The sequence below is a fragment of the Pundamilia nyererei genome, unplaced genomic scaffold, assembly GCF_000239375.1.
Source record: "Pundamilia nyererei isolate P.nyererei 1_Seehausen unplaced genomic scaffold, PunNye1.0 scaffold00008, whole genome shotgun sequence".
NCBI lineage: Eukaryota > Metazoa > Chordata > Actinopteri > Cichliformes > Cichlidae > Pundamilia > Pundamilia nyererei.
Genome location: NW_005187409.1, coordinates 3,731,254 through 3,753,849, shown reverse-complemented (window position 1 = coordinate 3,753,849; position 22,596 = coordinate 3,731,254). Strand labels below are relative to the sequence as shown.

The 22,596-nt window shown below is 39.6% G+C and overlaps 1 protein-coding gene across 3 annotated transcripts in view; it reads left to right on the top strand.

Annotated features, from left to right (window-relative positions):
• The window catches only part of inppl1b (inositol polyphosphate phosphatase-like 1b), a 28,462-nt gene extending 7,077 nt beyond the window's left edge, over positions 1 to 21,385 (top strand). Inside the window, exons 2-28 of one of the 3 annotated variants that reach the window (XM_013908269.1) lie at positions 5,405 to 5,801; positions 6,970 to 7,033; positions 9,032 to 9,170; positions 9,318 to 9,438; positions 9,884 to 10,024; positions 10,593 to 10,680; positions 10,791 to 10,868; positions 11,182 to 11,319; positions 11,470 to 11,584; positions 11,719 to 11,819; positions 11,898 to 12,000; positions 12,110 to 12,306; positions 13,625 to 13,742; positions 13,898 to 13,994; positions 14,103 to 14,241; positions 14,390 to 14,489; positions 14,656 to 14,744; positions 15,399 to 15,480; positions 15,781 to 15,870; positions 15,963 to 16,076; positions 16,159 to 16,247; positions 16,340 to 16,427; positions 16,669 to 16,821; positions 17,204 to 17,285; positions 18,602 to 19,388; positions 19,464 to 19,594; positions 20,607 to 21,385. In XM_013908269.1, the coding sequence (XP_013763723.1) occupies positions 5,665 to 5,801; positions 6,970 to 7,033; positions 9,032 to 9,170; positions 9,318 to 9,438; positions 9,884 to 10,024; positions 10,593 to 10,680; positions 10,791 to 10,868; positions 11,182 to 11,319; positions 11,470 to 11,584; positions 11,719 to 11,819; positions 11,898 to 12,000; positions 12,110 to 12,306; positions 13,625 to 13,742; positions 13,898 to 13,994; positions 14,103 to 14,241; positions 14,390 to 14,489; positions 14,656 to 14,744; positions 15,399 to 15,480; positions 15,781 to 15,870; positions 15,963 to 16,076; positions 16,159 to 16,247; positions 16,340 to 16,427; positions 16,669 to 16,821; positions 17,204 to 17,285; positions 18,602 to 19,388; positions 19,464 to 19,594; positions 20,607 to 20,700 (3,675 nt within the window). In that variant the 5' untranslated portion in view covers positions 5,405 to 5,664 and the 3' untranslated portion in view covers positions 20,701 to 21,385. Of the gene's footprint in view, positions 1 to 4,217; positions 5,802 to 6,969; positions 7,034 to 9,031; positions 9,171 to 9,317; positions 9,439 to 9,883; positions 10,025 to 10,592; positions 10,681 to 10,790; positions 10,869 to 11,181; positions 11,320 to 11,469; positions 11,585 to 11,718; positions 11,820 to 11,897; positions 12,001 to 12,109; positions 12,307 to 13,624; positions 13,743 to 13,897; positions 13,995 to 14,102; positions 14,242 to 14,389; positions 14,490 to 14,655; positions 14,745 to 15,398; positions 15,481 to 15,780; positions 15,871 to 15,962; positions 16,077 to 16,158; positions 16,248 to 16,339; positions 16,428 to 16,668; positions 16,822 to 17,203; positions 17,286 to 18,601; positions 19,389 to 19,463; positions 19,595 to 20,606 lie in introns of those variants that run through there. The other 2 variants (XM_005722991.1, XM_013908268.1) reach the window with 2 other exon arrangements.
• The last annotated feature ends 1,211 nt before the right edge of the window (positions 21,386 to 22,596 follow it).

Genomic DNA, 22,596 nt, shown 5'->3' with positions numbered 1-22,596 from the left:
ATCTCTTTAAAGCTGTCCTGGCAAGACAGCACTGGTGTGAAAAACAGCACCGGATCACCAGGTAGGTGTTAAATCTCTTTAATAGGTTAAAGCTGTCCTGATCATTCCACTATAGTGCAGTATAGAAAACAATCAGCTTCACTTCAATGTTTTCTGTGATTCTAATAAAGCAGTAAGATCTTGCACAGCTTAAGGGATTGAAAAGCAAGCTTCCAATTGCTCTAATACACAAAAAGTTATCGTGAGAAAGTAAACAATTACTTTTGGAAGGTAGGGGATATACAGGAGCATCTTTATGTGGAACCTGGTGATTTTAACACCCTAGAATTGACAGTGCTCAGGTGTTTCCTTTGATGGGATCCAAAATGCTTGAAGCTGTCAACTCAGTAACAATTTAGAAATAGAAGAAATATCAACAGACTCAAAGTCTCAGGACTCTTAGTAATACGGGGATGTCAGTAAACTTTGACTCAGGAAGAAGGGAATACTATGCTAACTACGAACTGTCTCAGAAATCGGTAAATTGTGAGTGGACTTGGGTTCAGAAACTGTTCTTGTGTCGATTGAAAATGAGGCAAAGAGATGTAGGGATGTAGCTGTCTGAGGATGGGACCTAGGTTTGGGCATCATCCATCTTTTCGAAACAGATGAGGTGTTAGTCGACCCAGAAAAATAACAGTAGTCGGCCAAGGAACAGGTGATGTTTCAGCTGAGGCATGAATAGATCAAATGTCGACCCAAGAGCAGAAGAAGAGCAGGAGAGGTGTTGACAGGTCTTGCACACTCAGAAAAAAAGAAGGGTGCCAGATGACTCAAGAGCTAAATTGGTTTTAAGTGACCCAGGAGGCTAAGAGATATCACCAAGGCTGCTGGGCATACGTGAAGAACACCAGCATGTCCCCTTCCCAAAAAAGGTGAAATCAGTTAGGCAATTAGCTAACTGTGTGAAAGTTGACATTTTTACTGGCTAGCAAACAGCAGTCTAGGCTGAGCAAGCAAGCTAAAAGTCGACTGGCTGGCCTCTAGTCTGGGTAGCTATTGGCTTGGGCCTAACATACTCTGGGGTCCAGCAGAAATCTAGATTGTGACCCTTGATATCATTGAGAGCCTTCATGACAAAATTAAAAGTGGAATAGAAAGTTAAAACTTAAAACATGAGACAAAAAATTTTTTGTTTAAAAAAGATGGAAAACATGGACGCAAAAGTGGTACAAACACACTCTCCAAAATGCTAACTTTAACAAATTTAACTACATCTAAATTATAAGTCTAATTTTAAGTGTTAAATGTAATGAAATCTGTTGATTTGAACTTTACTTGATTGCTATACTTTCAGTTTATAGCAAGTACATTTCCTTAATGATTAATATTTTAAAAAAACAACAACTTTGATATAATATATTTCAATTACATTTCACTCAAAATTACTGCTTCATGTTTATTGCGAGGGAAGAATTTTTTTCTTTAGGGCTTGTGTTTCTAAAGGCACCACAGTGACTAGCTTTATAATAGTTTATGTTCATACACCATTTTAAGTCTCTCTCGGTTTGTTTATTTTATTTTATTTTTTTAACCTTTGGTTGTGTGATGTCACATACGTCCACATAAGCCCCTTATAGCTAATCTGGTGACAATTTAGGCAAGCACTTTATATAGACAGTCAGTATTGTCTCTCAAAGGGATTGCTGACTTGTCCCATTGTATTACAGCACCATGGTATTAACTACCTCTTAGCAACACAGTCTTCATCATGGTGCTAAATTTAGACAGACTTGCAGTGTTTGTTGCTAACAGTAACTCCATTAGTTCAGATGCTGAGCCAATTACATCAATTTCCAACAGTGTGAGATGCTGTCGGTGTAACCTTGAGCAAAAATTTATTGGTGCACATCATTACAATTAACATCACCGATTTTAATTATTTACACATACTGTGAACTCGTCATGTCAGGTAGGCTGACCTGTTGGCCTTATGCCACTTGTACTCCGTGCCTCCCGTGTGACCTTTAACCACGGTATTTTTAGCAGCTGCTGCTCATTAACTTAACTGAAAAGATGCTGTAACTTGGAGTGGTTGTGGCATCAGTTAGAAAGATCGCTGCTAAGATGCCTAATCATCCAAAAGGAGAGCAATTATTTGTCAACGATTTGTGATTTATAATGTGCCTTATTGGGGATTATGTTTATTCTTAAAGTCAATCAGTCTAACAGCTAAACTTTACACTGATTTAGGAATACTGAGTATGCTTTTTATCAAGCTCAACCCTTGCCATTACTTGTCGTATTATTTTACAAAATATTTAGTATTTTGACTGTTATATTATTGATCCATGCAACTCTAAAGCTCATCAAGCATCTTTACCATACAGACAGACAGGGTTTCTGATTCAAGGTAAAGAGAAGGATAAAAGTCAGTTTCAAAAGCTGATTTGACTGCCAGCATTGGCAAGTGAGAGCGAGCAGATGACTCTTGGAGTACATTTGCCCGTCTCTGTGTCTGTTTCAGTATCCTGCCCAGTCCTTGCCTTACATAAGCACAACATTTGAAAGAACTGGATAGAGTAACAGATGTGACAGAAACCAATTACCATTGCACAACAATTGTGGTTTGTTAGAATGTTATATACAAAAATCTATGACTAAACAAAGAGATTTTAGCAGGAATAATATTGAACTTGTCAGTGTTTATCATAACTTTGATTCTGGTGAAGAGCTCTTCTGGTCACTAACTTCCAGTGAATCCACCTACTCTCTCTCTCTTTGAAAAACCTAAACTAAAACTTGAGAAATTGAGCATGGCATTTGTTTAAGTTGCTGCGCTCAGTCTGGCAGCTCACTGCTAGCCCACACCAGCTGATGGCTTAGCCGATACACCGCTCTAACCTTCAACTGGAAAACCGCATATATGACACACTTTTTAAGTTGCTTTTGCCTGCTTACAGTTGACTTTGCAATCAGCCTCCACCCTGTTTCTTCTTTCATTCTGTGTCTGATGTGATCAATATTTTTTTCTGTTATGTACTGTTGTCCTCTCACTTCTCTCTTTCTTCTAGCCATATGAAAAGGCCACAAGGTGTGACCTCCTTAAATTCATGAATATAAGAATAACAATCTGCTATCCTGACTGACATCCAAGAATCCTGTAGTGATTCCTACCTAGTGATCTGACTCTGGGGTGGATACTGTCTCTTGAGTGGTTTTTGATTGACAACATCTGAACAACAACTGAAATGTTGTTGAAATATAATATATAGTCATTATGTTTCAAGAATTAAACATTTCATCTTATTTCATCTTATTGTCATCTTATATTGTTATTAGAAAAGTGCTATGTAAGTACCAGTCAGTTTATCTTAATATCTGTTGGCCTGGCATAAAATAATGAACAGATTGCATCAGGGTGAATGATTCCTACTCACCCAGTCTGGCTTTTCTCGTAGCACAACCCACCATGGGAAGCAGAGCTTTTAGCTGCTCTGCTGCTGCTCTTGCCCTATGACAGCTGGGATAGGCTCCAGCGCCCCCCGCGACCCTGAAAAGGATAAGCGGAAGCGAATGGATGGATGGATATTATTATTATTATTAAGGTTCGAACGTATGGCTCTGAGTAAAGTGTTTTAACAGTTATTTGATAAATTACCCTTATTTTTATTTGTTTTTGTTTTTTTTACCATGGGTATGATTTGTAATCACTTTGGATTTTCATCATCAGATGAACCATCAGATCATATTTTTAAAATACCAGCCAAACCAGCAATGACATTTCAGGCACAGTTATGTAATTGTCAATCATAATTACCAAAACTAAGATAATCACAAATGAATCCCTGGTAAACATTAACGGGTGAATTAATTGTTTCCTTGTCACCTTGGGTGTGCTAGTTAGCATATAGTGCTTCAGCTTGGCTTTTATGGTTCAGTAATATGCTGTGTAAAGCACATGGTTATTCTAAAAAGAACTGATCACAGATTGAGAGTTAGGTAGATGCATCATCAGATTGGGATGTACTTGTGTCTATTTGTTTTATGGGCTCTGTGGTTGGTGGTCAGCACATTTCTGCTGAGTAGCAAGAGGCAGAACAGTAACAGCTTCCCACAGAGTTATTCGCTCCAGCTAATGTAGTGGGAGGAACGTAGGAGGGCTGAATAATGAGTGATGCTTTAGAAGGGCAAAAATAAGAATGTTAGGGATGATCATAACCATATGGACACAGCGTTTAGCTGGGAGTGAACGAGTGAGCAATAGAGGAAGGGAAGTGAAGGGAGGGTTAGAACAAGAAAGCGGGTTGGCTGACAGAAAGAAGGGGTGAAATGCTGGCCAGAATCTGAAATGTCTGAGGATAAGGATGCTGGCAAATGAGGAAGAAATTGAAGTTAAGCCAAAGAGCTCACCGATGAGGGGAGAGCTGTGCTTTCTGTTTAGAATTTGAGGGAAGACAAAAGGCAGGGGAAAGAAGAAGAAGAAAATAAATGGGGAGGAAATAACAAAAAGGAAGCAGCATTCTGTTTCACACTCCGGTGGTGAAGCTGAGGGCCTCACAAGAATTCTCCTGGCTATGTCCGCCATCTGGAATGTCGAGTCACTTCCTCTGTCTGCCCTGTGCTCTTATGGGGTTGTCCTCTGCCTCTGTGCTCCCTCCCTCTGCTCTGACAGCACTCTGAAGAACCGCTGGAGACCACGCCAGAGCAGACGGAACCTTTCTGACGAGACACACACAGCAGCACACTCTTCCAGCATGAAAGTAAATTTCCCAGAGTAGCCTACATCCACCCAAACAAACTCCAAATGGAATCTGAGCTTGGAAGAAGGAAAGGCAACTGCAGTGATCAGCTGAACTTTTGGAGGGTGTTCCTATTCCCTTATATGGCAACAGAGCTGGGAAATCATTTGAATTAGTCTGGTTTCTGTTGCATGCCTGTCTGGTTTTAGTGCTGACTGAGTTCCATCTGGTATGTTTCTGTCTTTGCTGCCTGCGTGTTTGCCTGGGAGTGTGTAAGTGCTGTGTGTGCAGCTTGATTTGTTTATTTTGCCATTCTTGGTTCTTCTTTTCCTGTTGTTTGCATGTGGGGCTTTTGTTTTGGGACAAGAGGAGGGCTTGTGTTTGTGGTTTAGCTAGAGGCTCCGTCATTGCCTGAGGGGTGGCTGTTTCATTCAGACTCTGCACTTCTCGCTGTTTTTCTTCTACCTCCTTCTCTCTCTTTCTCCCTCCCTCACTCTGTTATGATGGTCTGTGTTTGTTGGAGCAACACACCCACCTAGGTGCAGCAACTTGCGACCAAAAACTGTAACTAGGTCTTTCTCTACACAAGGATATTACCAGATAAATGGACTGAAGGCTGTTGCTGGAGTGGACTAACCTTGCGCTCAGCTGGATATTTCTTCTTTGTGACCTCAATTCAACAGGATATGTGACCCAGAAGAAAACAACAGGAACCCAGGAAGTGCTAGCTGGTAGAATTTTCTTCTTTCTGACACTTTGGTCATGAAGAAGAGGATCATGGGAAAGGCTGAAACACTAAAGTAGACCACTCAGCACACTCAGTGGCTAATGACATAGGTGACAGAGCTCCAGTGCGGTGCTATCAGAGCAAGTGTGACAGTAAACCTATGTCATCACCTCATGTGGATTATTTTTATGATCATAACTCTCAACATTGTTTGCCATGGCTACGGCAGCATGGTATCACCGTGACATCAGCCGTGTGTATGCAGAGGACTTGTTGGCACGGGCAGGGAGGGATGGCAGCTACCTAGTGAGAGACAGTGAGTCTGTGCCAGGAGCCTATGCATTATGCCTGCTGTGAGTACACACACACACACACACACACACACACACACACACACACACACACACACACACACACACACACACAATTTCACATACTCAGAGAGTGAGCTGTTTGCCTCTCATAATCGAACACAATTATCTTATGGACTATACTCTTTAGGCGGTATATTAATAACAAGCACATTTTAAATGTGAAGCCATTGATAGTAATGCTGTATCCCTCAGAACTTAGAAGGGATAATGCAATAATAAGTGACCCTCTGCATTAATATTGCGAAATGTATTGGAAGAAAGTCTCATTTTATTTGTTTTAGCTCACTGAAAATATCAAATTACTTATTTATTGTTCTGTTTTTACACAAAACCAGAAATAAGTACACCTACCCATGTAAGACATTTCGATTTTGGCACATAGACCTGGCAAATATTAAGCATTTAGCTCTACAGAATGTCGTCATTTGTAAATTGATTCAGCAGCTTTTCTCATCCTGTCATATCCATCACTTTCACCATCATCTGGCAGAAGGTAGTGAAGGAACATCTGTGGCTAAAAGTGCCTACACGCTGGGCAGACTTCACAAATACACACTCTCCAGACTAGTCAGATGGTATGGTCCAAGTAAAGTCCATCACAGGCTGTCTAACCCTAGCTCATTGCTCCCTGTTTCCCCACTTACCCCTCTTTCTTCCCTGGGGCCCCTGAAAGTGGGCAGGAGCTCCAGCGACCGCACTACGCTGACTGCTCATCAGCCAAAGCCAGATACATTCCTGAAAGCTGAGCCTGGCTGGTCACAGTGCTCCCACTTTCCCTTCATTCTTTTCTCAGTATCTCATTCACTCTTTGAAATTGCCCCCCTCCCCCCTTTTTGTACTGACCCTTTCTTCCATCACTTTCTTCATGTAATATACTGTAGCAAAACACTTTAAACCTGTTCATCTTTATATGCTGCCTGAATGTGTCTTTTGAAGTGATGGATGGAGATGATGTTCTTCTTTGACACATTGTTGATCTGTAGTCAGTGATCTGTAAAACTACTGAGAAAATTATTGTCTTTAATACACACATGGGATCCACATGGGATCCTTAAAAAAACCTACATTTATGCACACTTTGCCTTTGAGCATTTGCCTTGTAGTATTTTGCAGTACCAATAACCACTGTAATTTTTGGTTTCTAAAGGTTCCAACGTCATGTTCACACCTATCGTATTCTTCCTGACGCAGATGGTCTTCTAGCAGTTCAGGTGAGTGCTCACTGTCACATGGCCCTGGATGCTCTTCCTGGAAAAAAGGACCCAAGTAAAAACACCACACCATACGCGTCTCAAACCTTGTCACAAACTGTGCACACGGAGGGGAGTACGACTCAAGTTAGAAGGATCGAACGTTGGTTTGTTTTTGCCTGTTGTGAGGAGAACAGGAACATGTTTGTGTTTCGTCTCTGTAAAGACTCTGTTACAACTGCAGTAACTTTGTTGTTTGAATGGCATCTCTGCCATGTGGCTGCATGCTTGCAGCATGAGCTCAGCAGCACAGAGGAGAAATTGTTTTAATGTCTCAAAGATTCCTACTCAACCCACACACTAAGTCATTGACCAATGGGTGTGCTTATTTGTCATGTGTATATATGGGTCTGTTTGTGTTAAGCGTAATGATTCTGTTGGATGTGGGAGAGTTTAAACCAGAGATGGTATGTGTCTGTTTTTGATGCTTCGAGCAGGCGTATTTAGTTCGCAAATGACCTGATTATTAGACTATTAAAGAACACACACAAGCACAAAGTTTGCACCAACAAAAGCACGCACTCAGTGGGTGAGTGAGAGGAATAAATATTTTTGGGGCATAAACCACAAATCATCTCTGACCTTTCTTTTTTTTATAGCAGTGTCTGCTTATTAAAGTTCAATAACAAGTTTAATAGTGATTGTCTGGCAGTTTGTTTTTTTAAGGCCGCTGACTTGGAAAAATCCTCCAGTTTCCAATAAAGACCTAAAACTCTGTTGCTATTTCAGTTGTTTTTCCACTGCCATGTGTATAAACCTTCAGTATGTATTTTCCCTCACTGGATTTGCTCCACTAACTCACTAGTCGTGCGCTTGCCTTTTTGTTTTTCCAAGAGGGCCATGGAGATATTTTGGGGCCAATTTTGTCTTTCACTGTCTTCTATTCCTTTTCATTTCTTTTTAATTGCTTTTCAAGAGACCCTTGTGGTATAAAAATACTATTTGAAGAGTTCCTGGCAAAACAGACATTTAGCTCAAGCCAAAAACTGGTTTCTCACCACAAAACGAAAACAAAAACTTCTAAAGGAGGGCACAGGAAAAGGGCACACTTGGTTTTGTGGTCTAATATGTACCATGCCATTTTGTATAGTGTGAGTACCTATGGCAGCATCTTTTCTTTATCTTAAATACCAATCATGCTGCTTTCAGTTACTTTAAGTTTTCCAGATTTTAGTGAAAACCTTTAGAGAAGGCTTACTTGAGCTTGTGGTTTTAATGTGTGTTGTATGAATCTAGTCATGTATTAAAGATAATTTTGAAAAGAAATTTGTTATTATGTGGTGAGGGGATTTTAGAGGTTTTGTTTTTTTTATGCAGGACCACAGTGAAACAGAGAGCTAAGTGCTGCTATAGTCAGGAAATAGCTGGAAGTGATGTCATCTCTCTGTTGGGCCACAAGGGAAAGCTTTCTAAATCTCTCAGGGACACCTTTTATCACAGCAAATCATCTGCATGTGCCTTTTTCTGTCATGCAAATCAATACTTCTGCTTTGCTCTACCAAGCAAGATTTCGGAAGAGGAAAGGGGGGTGGAGGTCTGGTGTGAAACATTCATTGAAAGATATGTTGTACAAATTAAAATCTACTTAGTAATTTAATTCTTTTATAACACAGTCGGGGAAGATTTTCTCTTAACAATCTTGAAATCTCATCGTTGATTCTTAACAAGTTTCAGTGTTTGTGGATCCAAATAAGGCCTTCATATAGCAGCACATTCTTTTACATATACGTTGAAGCTATGCAGTAATATCTGTACTTCTATGCACAACCTTTTAAAAGTGAAATACTCTTTTTAATTCAAACTACTCGACAGATTTAAACAGAATTATTGCATCCCTTACCTTCTGCATTCCTTTTTTTTGGTTTTCTTCCTGTGTAGAATGAGAATTTATGCTAGGTCAAGACATTTTAAACCAGACATAAAATGAATCATCTGCTGTTGCATTTGTGTGTTTTATAGACAACACAAGGGGTGCAGGTGAATTGTTTCCGGACACTGGAGGACTTGGTGTTGGGGTATCAGCAACCCCACAAAGGCCTGGTCACTCCTCTGCTGTATCCTGTACCCCGTGATACGGACAGTGGTGACGAGAGCTCAGGTTGGATGTCCCGATAAATCCGTTTTTTCTGTACCCTTTATTAACCTGCATGTTGTACACATAATAAAACATGTGGCTTTAATAGCGATGTCTAGATCCTTCACTCTGTGCTGTAATGTTCAAATGTTGTGTTTCGCGTATGCACAGATGATGAGAAGCCAACTTCTGCTCCAGCGTCTGTCGGCACAGTACCTTTCATAGGCTCCCCAGCAAAAGCAGCCCCTCGTGCCCTGTTTCTCGATAAGTTGCAAGAGCTAAACACATCCAGGTATATTTATTAATTAATTCCATTGCCAAAAATACACCTATTTCAGAGATATTCCTTGCACAGTATATGTTATAAATTATTAGCCTTTTTTAATAAGAAGTGTCCATATTTGATATTACTGCATCACATAAAGTCACATGCATGAATGTGGTTTCTTACAAACTTATGCTGCATATTAATTTCTATTTTCACGTTAATATGATTGCATCTAATCAGCTCTTTTATTAGCTCATGCACCTGTTGGCGATCAAGCATAGCAACTATTTGTGAAGCACTTCCCTCTTTTGACTTTTTTGCCCTATTAATAAACTGTGCTGATATACTGTCTGCTCTGTGTTAAACCTCTGCTCTTAGCCTACTCTGTTTCTCTCATATTCAGTACAAAAAAGATGGCTTTCATGCTTTATACAATATAATCTGATTTTTTTCCTTGTTTATTTAATAGTACTGCAGGTGATGTGATTGGCCTGTTGAATGACTACCTCTTCAGTGAGCTTCCTCTTGACATTGAGAATGTGCATAAAGGGGCAACAACACTATGCCACCTCAAACGCACTCTGGGTGCTGCCTGCCAAGGCCTCAACAGGTTAGCATCCTTTCACACTTGATTTCAATGCTGAGCTTTTGGCCAGTTGTAGCAGCCTGCAGTGTACGGATTGTTATTGCCACACACAAGGTGTCATTGTTTGCTATATGCAGGATATATACTAGTTCACCTGCAATAGACTTTTCATTTTTGATTCACTTCTTTAAAATTTACGTATGTTTGAGACTGATTAGGAAAGCATGATGGTAAAGTCATTAGCACTATTGCCTCACAAGGAGGTTCTGGGTTTGAATCTATCGCAGGTCCACTGAGGTCTTTCTGTGGAGTTCATATCTTCTTCTTGTACCTGTGTGGGTGCTCTTGTGGTAAACCAGCTTTCTCCTGCAGTTCATAGATATTATTATTATTCTAATGTTAAATTGTCTACAGGTGTGATTTTGAGACTGAGCGATGTTACTCTCTGTTAGCCCTGTGATAGACATTCCCAGGGTTTACCTCACCTTTCGGGATAGGCTCCAGCTTCCTCATGACCCTGAATTGGATAAGAAGTTAGGAATAACAGATGAATAATGGGTAAATTAAAATTGTGCATTTATTTATTCAACAGTGAAATTGATCTGACTCTCTCAAGTCTGGAGACCCTGGCCAAAGTCTTTGACCATCCTAGCTGCTCCTTAACACCCCTCAAGGCACAGGTACAATACAAACTATATATTATGTTTTTTTTTCTTAACATTATGCACTAAATGTAGTAGACATCCATATAGACAAACTAATTGAGTGCTTTTTTTTTATTGTTAACAAGGGTTCAGAGATGGATATAGAGAACCTGTTGTGTAAGATCTCAGCTTTGGTCAGTCTCCTTTCTTCTTTGGAGAAAAAGGTACGTTTACGATGAAAATAAAACTTCTGCTGTGGAGCTGAAAAAGGTCTAACACTCGAAAACTCATTCATATACTTCTTACATGGGCAATAAAGCTACATAACTTAGAATTAAAAGTCTTTAACAAACTACCAGGCAGCTCTTTTTGTTAGTCTTTATCCTTTCCAAAGTTTACCCTTAGTCATAGCGTTCGGTTAAGTGATGATAAAGTGTTAATAATTATACATAAATGAAAACAACCCCCTTTTTTTTCCTGATAGACAGCACAAGTTATACATTGCAACAATGCATTTGATATCATTTTCCCATAAAGGTATTAAAAGCTTTACAAGATGCTGTGACTAATCACAACCTGGCAGTGCAGCCCAACCCACCCCCTCCTGAACCATCACCGACCTGTGTAACCCCCGCAAAGAGCAATGCCCGGCAGCTGCCAGTCTACTCCTTTCAGGTAAACTAGAGTGAGAAAAAGCCTCAAGTTTTACTACAATCAAAAATCTACAGTCTGTTCTTCACTTACATGCCATCTTTTAAAGAGATGACTGAAAGCAAGACAAATGAACTCATCTCTGACCTTAAATGTACTGATGTCTTTTTTCAGGTGAAGATGTTGAGGTATGGCAGACAAACTGTTTCTGTGGATGTGGACGCAGGAGTGTTGCTTTTTGACAAGAAGACTGGCTCATTTGGTATAGAAAGAGTCTCACATGACAGAAGTAAGGAAATCTTTGCTTTGTTTCCTAGCTATTTACAGTGGCTAAAACGTATCTCTTCAAAGCAAAAATATTGTTTAATAATTATTATATGTATGTATTACTTTAGTATTTTCCGTTTTTTCCCTGTTTATCAGTCCTTCAGATTGTCAAGTTTCAGAGCAGTCCAGCCAAGGTACGCATGATGGTTGACAGCCACCACAGCACACCGCGGGAGATGACGTTTGAGAGTGCACGGGTAAGGCGCGATACTGAAGTTTTTCATTTACTGGAATCTGCTGTTTCTCTCATCATAACTCACTGTCATTTCTTTTAGAAATGCGATGCGTTCTGCCAGCTCCTCCAGCTGATGAAAACCAGGCACTCTCAGCGGAGTGAACCTGATGTGATCTCCGTTTTTGTTGGCACCTGGAATATGGGTAAACATTAAAACACAATGGGAGTCTTTTTTCACAGCCAGACAACATTGTGCTGAGTTATTGTTAGGTGATCTTTTTAACTCTGACTTCTTCTGTTTTAATTGTGCAGGTGGCTCCCCTCCTCCTCGAAGTCTACAGTCGTGGGTGACCTGCTGCGGTCTGGGACACACCCCTGATGACTCAACCGCCTTGCTTCCTCATGACATCTATGCCTTAGGGACTCAGGAAAACCCCCAGGGGGAAAGAGAGTGGACAGATCACATCAAAGCAACCCTTCGCAGCTATACTCACATTGATTTCAAACAAGTAGGTGTCCTTTTCTCAATTTTCTTCTCAGCTGAATTCTGTGATTCCCATGGCTAAATATGGAGTAAATTAATCTAAATCCATCACATGTAAATGTAGAGAGATGGGTTGTTAAATGCATGTTAAATCATCCAGATAAGCAAATCCCAAAAAGCTGATTTTGTTCATCTGTTTATCAGTGACTTCTTCAGTCTAAGAGAAGTCACTTGGATGATCAAAGAAATGTTTCACCCACTGAAAACGCTACATCCAGATGAATTAAATAAGAGGTTGATTGAATTTATACATCAAAGTTTGTTAATTGTCATAGAAATGTAATAATTACTTCAACAATCAGAGGCAAGGTCCACTAATAGGATAAAGTGAGGAGCTTTATTTCACAGTCAGCTCATGAGTTGTTCTGCACAACAGCATTTTAATTGTCTTTTATTTATTATTTACATACATAACATCACATTATGTTCATGTCCTGCAGCTTTGGATTTATATAATTACATTATTAAAACTAAATTTAAAAAAATGTTTTTAATACCGAATTTCAGTTTTCCAAATGCTCCTTACAGAATTCATTCAGTCCACGTTCATACCTCTAAAAGAATCATCCAGCTATTAAAACATTTATCTTTACATAGCCCAAAATCTCCACATATTTAATTTTATATTATTCTGTTTGATTTTTTTACAAACGTTGAGTTCATGCGCTGTAATACCTTTGATCTGACCAGAAGTATTTCAAAAATGAGGCTTACATTAGAAAAATGATCAACATTAGTCCTACAGTTTACTTTACAGGTTAAATGAATATCAATATTAATCTTTTGCCATGTTCTACAATTGGGTCACCTCTGTTATTAAAGTTTAATTTTAAGCTCATGTAAATCAGTGCTTTATTCTTCTTATAGCATATACAATTAAAACAATAACACTTTAGAATTTTAAAGGGCAATAACACTTATGTGAAAGCCCAAATATTAATATATATGCATGACTAAGTGCATGTCTGTGAAGGTTCTCAGTCATCCAGGTCATTGTAGTCTAAGGAGCTTAGAAAGAAAAGCGTCTGGACTTCTTTAAGTTGCTTCTTCGGTTCTGAAGTCCAGAGCTTTTCTTTCTAAGCTCCTTAGATGACGAAGTGCATGGGAACACACATTTTGTCTCATGCAGTAAAAATGTTTAAATGGGAAAATTTTTAACAACAACACACTCTAAAAATAAAGCATTTCATTCCAGCGTTTGCCTTTTTGGAAACCGTTAAATAATTGTTTTGACTGGTTGGAAACAATAATGCAGTATTACAATGTGGGGTATTGTCCTGTAGGTGGCAGTGCAGTCCCTCTGGAATATAAGGCTGGCCGTGTTTGTAAAGCCTGAGCATGAGAGTCGCATCAGCCATGTGAACACAGCCAGCGTGAAGACTGGCTTGGGGAACACATTGGGTAAGCTGCTCTGCATGATCTCACCATCACAAGTGCACACAAAGCAAATTCAGTAAATATACAGCAAGACCCCCCAAACTCTGTGCATGATTGTTGATAGGACAAGATGTTTCATTAACCTGTAGATTTAAGGTTGACTGCTTCTATTGTTTCAGGTAACAAGGGAGCTGTTGGGGTCTCCTTCCACTTCAATGGAACGTCCTTTGGGTTCGTCAATTGCCACCTGACGTCTGGAAGCGACAAAGTCCTGAGGTGCATTCTCCAAATGTGTTTAGAAATTTTGTGTGCTCTGGTCGTTTCTTGCACTTCAAAAAAAAAAACCTTTTTATTTTGTTGTATCTCTTTTTGTTTAATGTCCAGGAGGAACCAGAACTTTGTGGACATCCTCAGGCTGCTGTCTCTGGGTGACAAACAGCTCTTTGCTTTTGACATAAGCCTGCGCTTCACCCATCTCTTCTGGTGTGGAGACCTCAACTACAGGCTTGACCTGGACGTACAGGTCAGACTGACACTGCTTATTTCTTTGTTCTCCTGTTTCTTAACATACTGAGTGACTTAGCACACTTGAAGATTTTCCTAATAGTACATGTGAAATAACAATTATTTGTGACATCCTATACACTGATGTCACTGCTTACTAACTCCAGGACATCCTGAAGCATGTATCCAAAAGGGAATTTGAGGAGCTAATGTGTGCCGACCAGCTGACCCAAGAGAGACACAAAAGGAAAGCCTTTCTCTATTTCAGTGAGTTTCAGTTTTGCCTTGTTTTATATTGAAAGTCCAGTATTATATCTGCACGCATTGTGAAAAATGCTGAAATGCAATTTCCTAAATAGCAACAGTATGATCTCATTATGTGCCACACTGACTTTTCTTATTCTTCTCACTTTCTTTATTTATCATGGTTAAGAGGAAGAGAAGATAGCATTTCCACCCACCTATCGGTATGAACGTGGCTCTAGAGATTGCTACCTATGGCAAAAGTACAAGACCTCAGGGGTGAGCTTGCTTTCTTTTTTCTTTCTTTCTGAAAAACAAGGAAATGTATAAAAAACAAAAACAACGCACAACAGATTACACATCCCGAAAATAAAAACAATATTTACACCTGAATAGTTCACAAAAATTGGGGTAACTTTTAAAGTGGCATGTTGCAAGAAGTCTCATTGTCTGTGGTTGCCGGTGGTTGTTACTTCATTCTGGAACTGGATTAGCACATGTGCCTCACATGAAGCTGACTTTTTGTTTCACTGTGTATTTTTATTTTTTTTTTGACAATGAAAAGTTGTAGTAAAAGTGTGTGCAAACAATAATCACCAACCTTTTCAGGGCTGGATCCAAATCACCCCAAAAATCTAATTTAAATCATTCAAGTAAATATACAGTAAATATACAGTCATTAAGACGAGTTATTTGTTACTTTTTTGTAACTTAATCCTCTTTAAAGGGTCGGAAGTGCTTTGGTGATTGACACTAGCTGACCCACTCTCTAAAAATAGGAGGCTAAGCGTTAAACTCATTTCTAGAACATGAATGTTTGGCATAACACAAATCCTTCAGAGCGCACGCTATGAATACGTATTTGAATTTCATTTTTACGCAGACCAATACAATGCACTGTTGATTATTTTATGGCTAAATGCATTCCTGTAGGTGCGAGTCAATGTCCCATCATGGTGTGACAGGATTCTGTGGAAGTCCTACCCAGAGACGCACATCACCTGCACTGCATACGGTAAGCCGTGCAGACTGCTGCGGTAATGACCAGTCACCTATCGCCCAATAAAATGAACTTACTTGGTTGTGGGCCATTATGAAAGCAACGGTCATTTCCTCTCTTTAAGCCACACTTCTATTTTGACAAACTCAAGCAAACTGTTGAAACAAAACAGATACTGGATATTATTTTGACACACTCCTTCAAATATGATTAACAGCTCATGTGCTTTACCGCAAAGTCATGTTGCTGTAGCAACAGCACACAGATATATTTAGTGCGGCTTTTTAAATTGTGTAATATATTATCTCTTACTAGGTTGCACAGATGACATCTTCACAAGTGATCATTCACCTGTTTTTGCCACATATCAAGTGGGAGTGACATCACAGTCCACCTCCAAAACAGGTGCTGTCATGGTTGTTGCCGCCCTTTGGACATAAGCACTTTGACAGAATGTCTTCGTGAAATTAACAGTACAGTATTTTCAATTCAAACAGATTCAAATTCCAGCACGGAGAGGGCCTGGATTATTCTCGAAGGTATTGAGGCGATTGTGAAGACGGCGAGCAAGGCAAAGTTCTTCATTGAATTTCATTCTTTGTGCCTTGAAGGTATGGTTTCATATCAGTAAGTGAATTTTTTTGTGAAGCATTATGCACCAGAGTCGTTTATCTTTAGTATTTCTCTTTGCAGAGACGCGACGTTCAAGTGAGAATGACTCACAGAGCTGTGACGTTCCTGGGTTTCTCAAACTCGCCTGGTCCTTCAAACAACTACCAAAGGTCAGGCATTCAGACTATTGAGAAGTGGCTAAAATATAACTCATCTATTTATTATTTTTTTAACTTGTGTTTCTCTGTGTGTCCTATTATAGCTCCTTCCAATTATGTCTGAGATGGATCATCTTCAAGATCAACACATGCTGCTGTCTGTGAAGTCATGTGATGGGTTTGAATCATACGGTTGGTCGCTGAGCAAGTTTGTCCCTTCATGACTGTAGCATTGCCAAACAGTGCCTTCAAAGACCCAACTATGTTAAAACACAATGCAATAGTGTTTTTTTTTAAATTAAATTTACTATATTCTTATCAATACTAATACTTCCTTTATTTGGCTTTGCAAACATCTCGTGTCAAATCTCATACATAAACAAAGTTTTACTTGATCTAACGAGCATTTTTATAAAAAATATCTTTGCCATAGGTGAATGCTGTGTGGCTTTGCGCTCCGTCACCGGTGCATCTGACCAGTTTGAGACTTTTCTGAGTCACCGAGGTGAGGAAATGGGCTCCATACGCGGACGTGTCAGAGTTCATGTGCCCAAGGACAAGCAAGCAACGCGGGAGAAGATCTATGGTGGGTCACATGAAACTGGTCTTCTTTTAACCTCTGCCTTGCTTGCACTATCACTTCCCACTAAACCTTCATCTCCATCCTCTGTCACTTTCTTTGACTCCTGTGAGTTTCACATTGCTTCCTCTATTTGGTTCCTCAATGATCCCTGGCTTGGCTTTACACTTGCTGGTATCTATCGGCTGCTTCCTCTTTTGGCTCCCGATTGACTGACCAGATGCATCCTGAGACAGGACAGATGGGTATTATGCCATCAGGTCAGGCACAACACACACAACAACAACAACAGCCTTTGGCCTAATCACCCCAAACAGACTTAGTTTTGTAAGTCCATTTTGTATACTAGAAAATGAGATTTTCATTTCCTGTGATTTGACTTTTCCAGAGTGCTTCAGTATTGAGAAAGATCATAAAGGCTCTGGTAGGGGACACATGTCTCCTGCAGTGACACGGATCCCTGTAACCAGGTGAGGACAGCGTCATTTGTCAAGAAAAGGGGCTCGGTGACATTTTCTGGGACAGACGTTGTACAAATGATTAGTGGATGTGAGCACATTTTGTCTATATTTTTCCATACTATCATGCTTACATTTAGATTCACATTCCACTGTATACATGTATTTTAGAGAATTGTATGAGAGAAATTTGTTTCCCATCTAACTGGCATAGATGTTGAAATGTACTACTTTAATTACTTTAATCTGAATGTCTGAAAACTTACGTTTCCCAATCTCTGGCATCTGATGGCACAAATTTCCCAAGACTAGAATACATTTTTGGCATTTTAAAGTGCAGCATCATTGAGAAACTTTGCTGGTTAGTTAAATACATGCAGATGGGCTTTTCTTGTTGAAGGCATTGTGATATGGAAGCCATATATCTTTAGTTGCCTCTGTCAGAAACTATTAGAAACTGCTGTGCAGGGCTTTGGCTGGGATTACACTTGCTTTCAGACATAGATGCCATCTAACATCACGACCAAATTGTTAATCTCGTGCTTTTTCCATGTTTGAAGTCTGCTTGGATGAATTATGTGTAGTTTGTGGTATGTAGAGTAAGGTGTGTGTAAGTAAGCTTTTACGGGAACTACAAATGCTGGTGCTTTAGTTACTGCGGCCCTTTACATGTGATCCACCGGAATATGACTCAGTGATGATATCTTGTGCCTATGCTACATTCTGTGAAAAATGCACTAGTCCTTAATGTAGACTCCAGGTGGAAAATATAAAACTAATGACTATGTGAATGTAGTGTCTGCAGCTGTCTGCGTACATGCCTGTAAGTGAGCACAATCCTGGCTTAAACACAGAGCCAACATTGTTGGAGATGTGGAAACTATAAAAACAATTGTGGGTAATTACTGTAATTAATATGAATTAAAAATATAAAATGCTTTATTCTTTGTCAGTTTGGTTAGATTTGTTTACACATTAAGCATGAAAAGATAGTGACGCGTTGGTTTATTAAACCAGTACCTCTTCTTTGATGTTTGCATGGCATCCTTATATGATTCAGTTGCTTTCACAAAGTATACAGTAATACCTCATCTGAACTTCTTGACTCTTGCTCCAGCCAACCTTTTATCGATGTTATAAAAATAAAAACAAAGCTTATTTTAACTGAAAGGAGCTAACTCATTCTGGGAACTAATTGAAATGAAACTGAAACAAAACTCTAAGAAATATTAGAAAGTTGTGTGGCTAATGAGTGAGAATTGAGGATGACAGTAACTTTTGTATGTGGTTGAGTTTGCTTAATTCGGGGCTTTTTTAATTCATTGCAGGTCCTCAGCTGCTCCCGCCAAACTAAATCCAAGCAGCTACACCAATCCCGCTTACTACATCTTTGAAGGCGTGTCCGTGCCACATAGGGTGGAAGATGCGCTTCCCCATCGAAGGGATCCTCAGGTGATCTGGTCTGGTAATGAGGCTTTGCAGCTCCCAAAAGTCTCAGGGAGGCATAGCTTTGACAGCAGACCTGGCCGCAGATCAGACTTTACAGAAATTGAAATTCCAGCCATGCTGTCCCAGTATTTGACAACCAGTGACCTTCATGCATCCCAATCCCACTCTTCTTATCAACTCTTTCCAGCCAAAACCCCATCTCCCATTCCTCCACCATCACGTAAAGCCATTTCACATTGCCAAGAACAGACTTCACCACCCACAGGCAAATATCAAAGTAAAAATATTGTTCAGGACTCCCTACAGCCTGAAGTCAGTGTAAAGAACTTGTATATGAATCACTCAGCAATCATGAGGGAAAAGGTGAGAAGGGATCCACATCAGCTTCTTCCAGAAAGGACCAACCCTATCAAAGCAGCTAAGGCACCATCAGCTCTCCCCTACACTCGCACACACTGTCAGGCCACTGCTTCCTGGATAGTGGATCATCAGCCCCCTGGACCTACAGGAGACAACTCACTCACTGCTTTGCAAATTGCCAAGTCCCTCAGCGAAGTCGACTTTTTCCCCATAGAGCAGAGAGGCCCATCTATACCCTACCAGAGGACAAATTATAGAAATGGCCCTTCCATGCATGGAGATAGAGGATGCAGCTGGGAGAAAGAGGTAGGCGTAATCTTGTTTTCAAAGACAAAGCTATAAGTTCTGAGTTTTGTTAACCAAATAAATAATTCAATATAGTTTATCTCACTGCAGGTGTCGACCCTGCAAGGCGCACCAGAGACTGTGCAGGAACTTCTTAGTACTCTGGGCCTTCAAAAATACACCCTGGGACTTAGCCTCAATGGTTGGGATGATCTGGATTATTTCAGGTAACATTAATTTAGATATTTATGTAAGATCATTATGAGTATAACACCAGTGTATCAGTCCTGGAGTGACTCCATGGATAACTTTATTCTCTGTTTTTGCTTTTTTCTATTTATTTTTTGTCTCTTAATCTCTTAATTCCTGTGGCCAATGACTACAATCACGCAGACCTAAACATTTGAGAATGCCACACACAAATTCACCATCTGCTCGTTCTTCACAGACACAGTTTGAAAAAGGACAACAACACACAAACATACTGTTAGTTTATCCTCATAGCTGTCCAGTTTCCAGAACAGTACTTTAAATGCTTGATTGCCTGGTTGTGGTGCATTTAGGGGAAATGTGTAAATTCAAAACAAAACACTTTCAATTTTTCCAAACACGCTTTGATAAACAATTATAAACATAGGAAGACGTAGAAAAAAGCTCATGTGAGTGAAAGGTCATTTCAACACACTTTTCTGGGAGGCAACAATGAGCAGTGAAGAGGAACTAAGGGGATCTTTTCTGAGACATTGTAGTTGCTTCTTGGAAACATATAGGCCACTTTAATGTAAACTCATATGTCATATCTCAACACTGGTACCACTGAATCGTGTTTTCCCCCCACTACTTTCGATCTTGCTTGTCTTTTTTCTTCACAATGGAACTTGGTTTCTGTGAAATCTGCACATGCGAAATGCATAATACAAACATTATGACATTCTTACTTCATTTTTATGAACATGTGATTTCTTGTTTGCGTCACAGTTGTTTCTTCTTTCAGTTGCACTGTAGGAATCTTATCCCAGAAGGAGATTTTGTAACTAAATAAAACTTTTGTATGAGACTTTTTTGATATTATCTATGACTCAACAGCTTTGCGGTAACTTCAGATAGAGTGCAAACTAACAGTGGATGCGCATTAGAAGCAGATCTTTTCATTACTGGTTAAAAAGAAGGAAAAACTGTGAGCAAGTATGACGATGTGTGTCCGATGCTGGAATATTAAATGTATCTTTAACTCTACAGTGGCATCACTGAGGAGGATCTGTGCGCTGCAGGAGTAATGAACGCTTCACACCGACGCAGGATTCTCGAGAATCTGCCCAGGACCTGGAACTGAAATAGAGAAACGGGCAACATTAATGGTACAAAATATCATAATTCACTCAGTTACAACTGGAAGAACTGTTAGAAGTAAAAGTAAGACAGGCTGCCAGCTGGACATTACTACAGCCCTGTCAACTTTTCATTTATCACATCAGTACTGTAACAATAGATTGTGTGTGTCGACACAGCAAAGAGAACACAGGAAGCATGCGTTGCACAATCTGCTTGATTCTTCCATCCATGTTGCCAGAGCGTGATGTTATCCATGGAAGTCCTTGGTAGGCATTTCTCATTACTGACGCGTATACAAATATTGCTTTGTGGTATTAAGGTCTCATTGATTTTATTGTCAGTGAATTCTAAATGACTATAATATTATAGTCTTTCAATTGCCAGTGTTCATAAAAGGTTATTGTTTTATTTTCCACTTCCATCCCTTCTGCTGTCTGTTTCCATTACACTGCTATTAATGAGCCTGGGCCTGAGCTTTTAAAAGCATCTCTATTAAACCCACGAAGCATAAAATCTATCTGTATCTACTGGAAGTTCATCTGGAAAGCTGATACAAAAAGGCCTGCCATATGTCATTTTGTTTACTGTCCTATACTGTTATTATCCTGCCACTTAATCTGTAATTTGCCCACTGTGCATGGTTCATGCAGTTTTTATAAAGTGGATAAAGCAACTCTTGACTATCACCAAGCAACTGCATGTCATTTCATGCCGTCAGACAGTTGCTTCCATTGCCGTCCATTGCACAGATCATGGTGTATTATCTTACTTGAATGCTGTCTGATATAGCCTACTTAATGGCCTAGTACTGAAGTGCACAGGGGTTATTGCAGTCAAAATCATCTACTACAAGTATAGAATATGTAAAATCAGATATACAACCAAATTTCCTTTACAATGACCTTATATTAATGTGTGCAGTGGAAGACTTATTCTTTAGTGATGCCATGATAATGGACTTTGATAAAGTCTAAGCCAAACAGATGATTCCGTCTTATATCCTGAGGGATATTGTACAAATTGTACAAATGCCTTTTTTTTTCTTTTGTTTTTTTGTTTGTTAAGCTACTTAACACTCACCTGTGAAATATTCAAGCAAAGGCACTTAACTCAAGGAAGTAACCAGTGTTGCGCCTAAACAGGATATTTTAGCAAAGAAACAATTTGAAATTGTTACTAGCAGCCTGCCTCAAAAACACATCATTTGTTCTGATTTCAGATAACACAGTTTCATTACCAAGGTGATTCACAAAAAGCTGTTGGCTGAAAACTTTGCATTTCGCAACATAGTGTTCAGTGTGTACTTGAGAAAACTGACAGATGGACCATATCTGAAAGTCATATCCTTAGGAAACAGAAAAAAACAAACAAGAAAAGGCCTGACAGAGGACCTAAGATATGCATCTGGACCTTCTTGTGGATCTGTCTAATGTTTGCCAAAACCTAAACAGAAATGGTCTCAGTGGAAGGATGTCTGTCAGGAAGCCATTCCTAAGAAAGGGAAACAGCGAGAAAAGGCTGGCATATGCCAAATTATACAAGAACTGAACCAAAAATATGTGGCAGCAGGTTTTGCAGAATGATAAATCCAAATGTGAAAATTTTCTGTCAAATCATTGTCAGTATAGGGGTCAGGAGAGAGGAACAGCACATATGACCAGATTTGTTATCTTGACACAGAACGGAACAACGTCCTTCAAGAAGCCTGGAGAACTATTCCTGAAGACTACTTAAGAGAAATAACAAGAAAGCTTGTCTAAGAGTTCAAGCTGTTTTGAAGAATAAAGGTGGTCATACCAAATATCGCCTTTCAAGCTTGTTAGAATTCTACAAACTCAGATGTTGTCTTACACATCGTATTGCCATGAAAGGTTGCACATGTTTCACTATGGTAAAT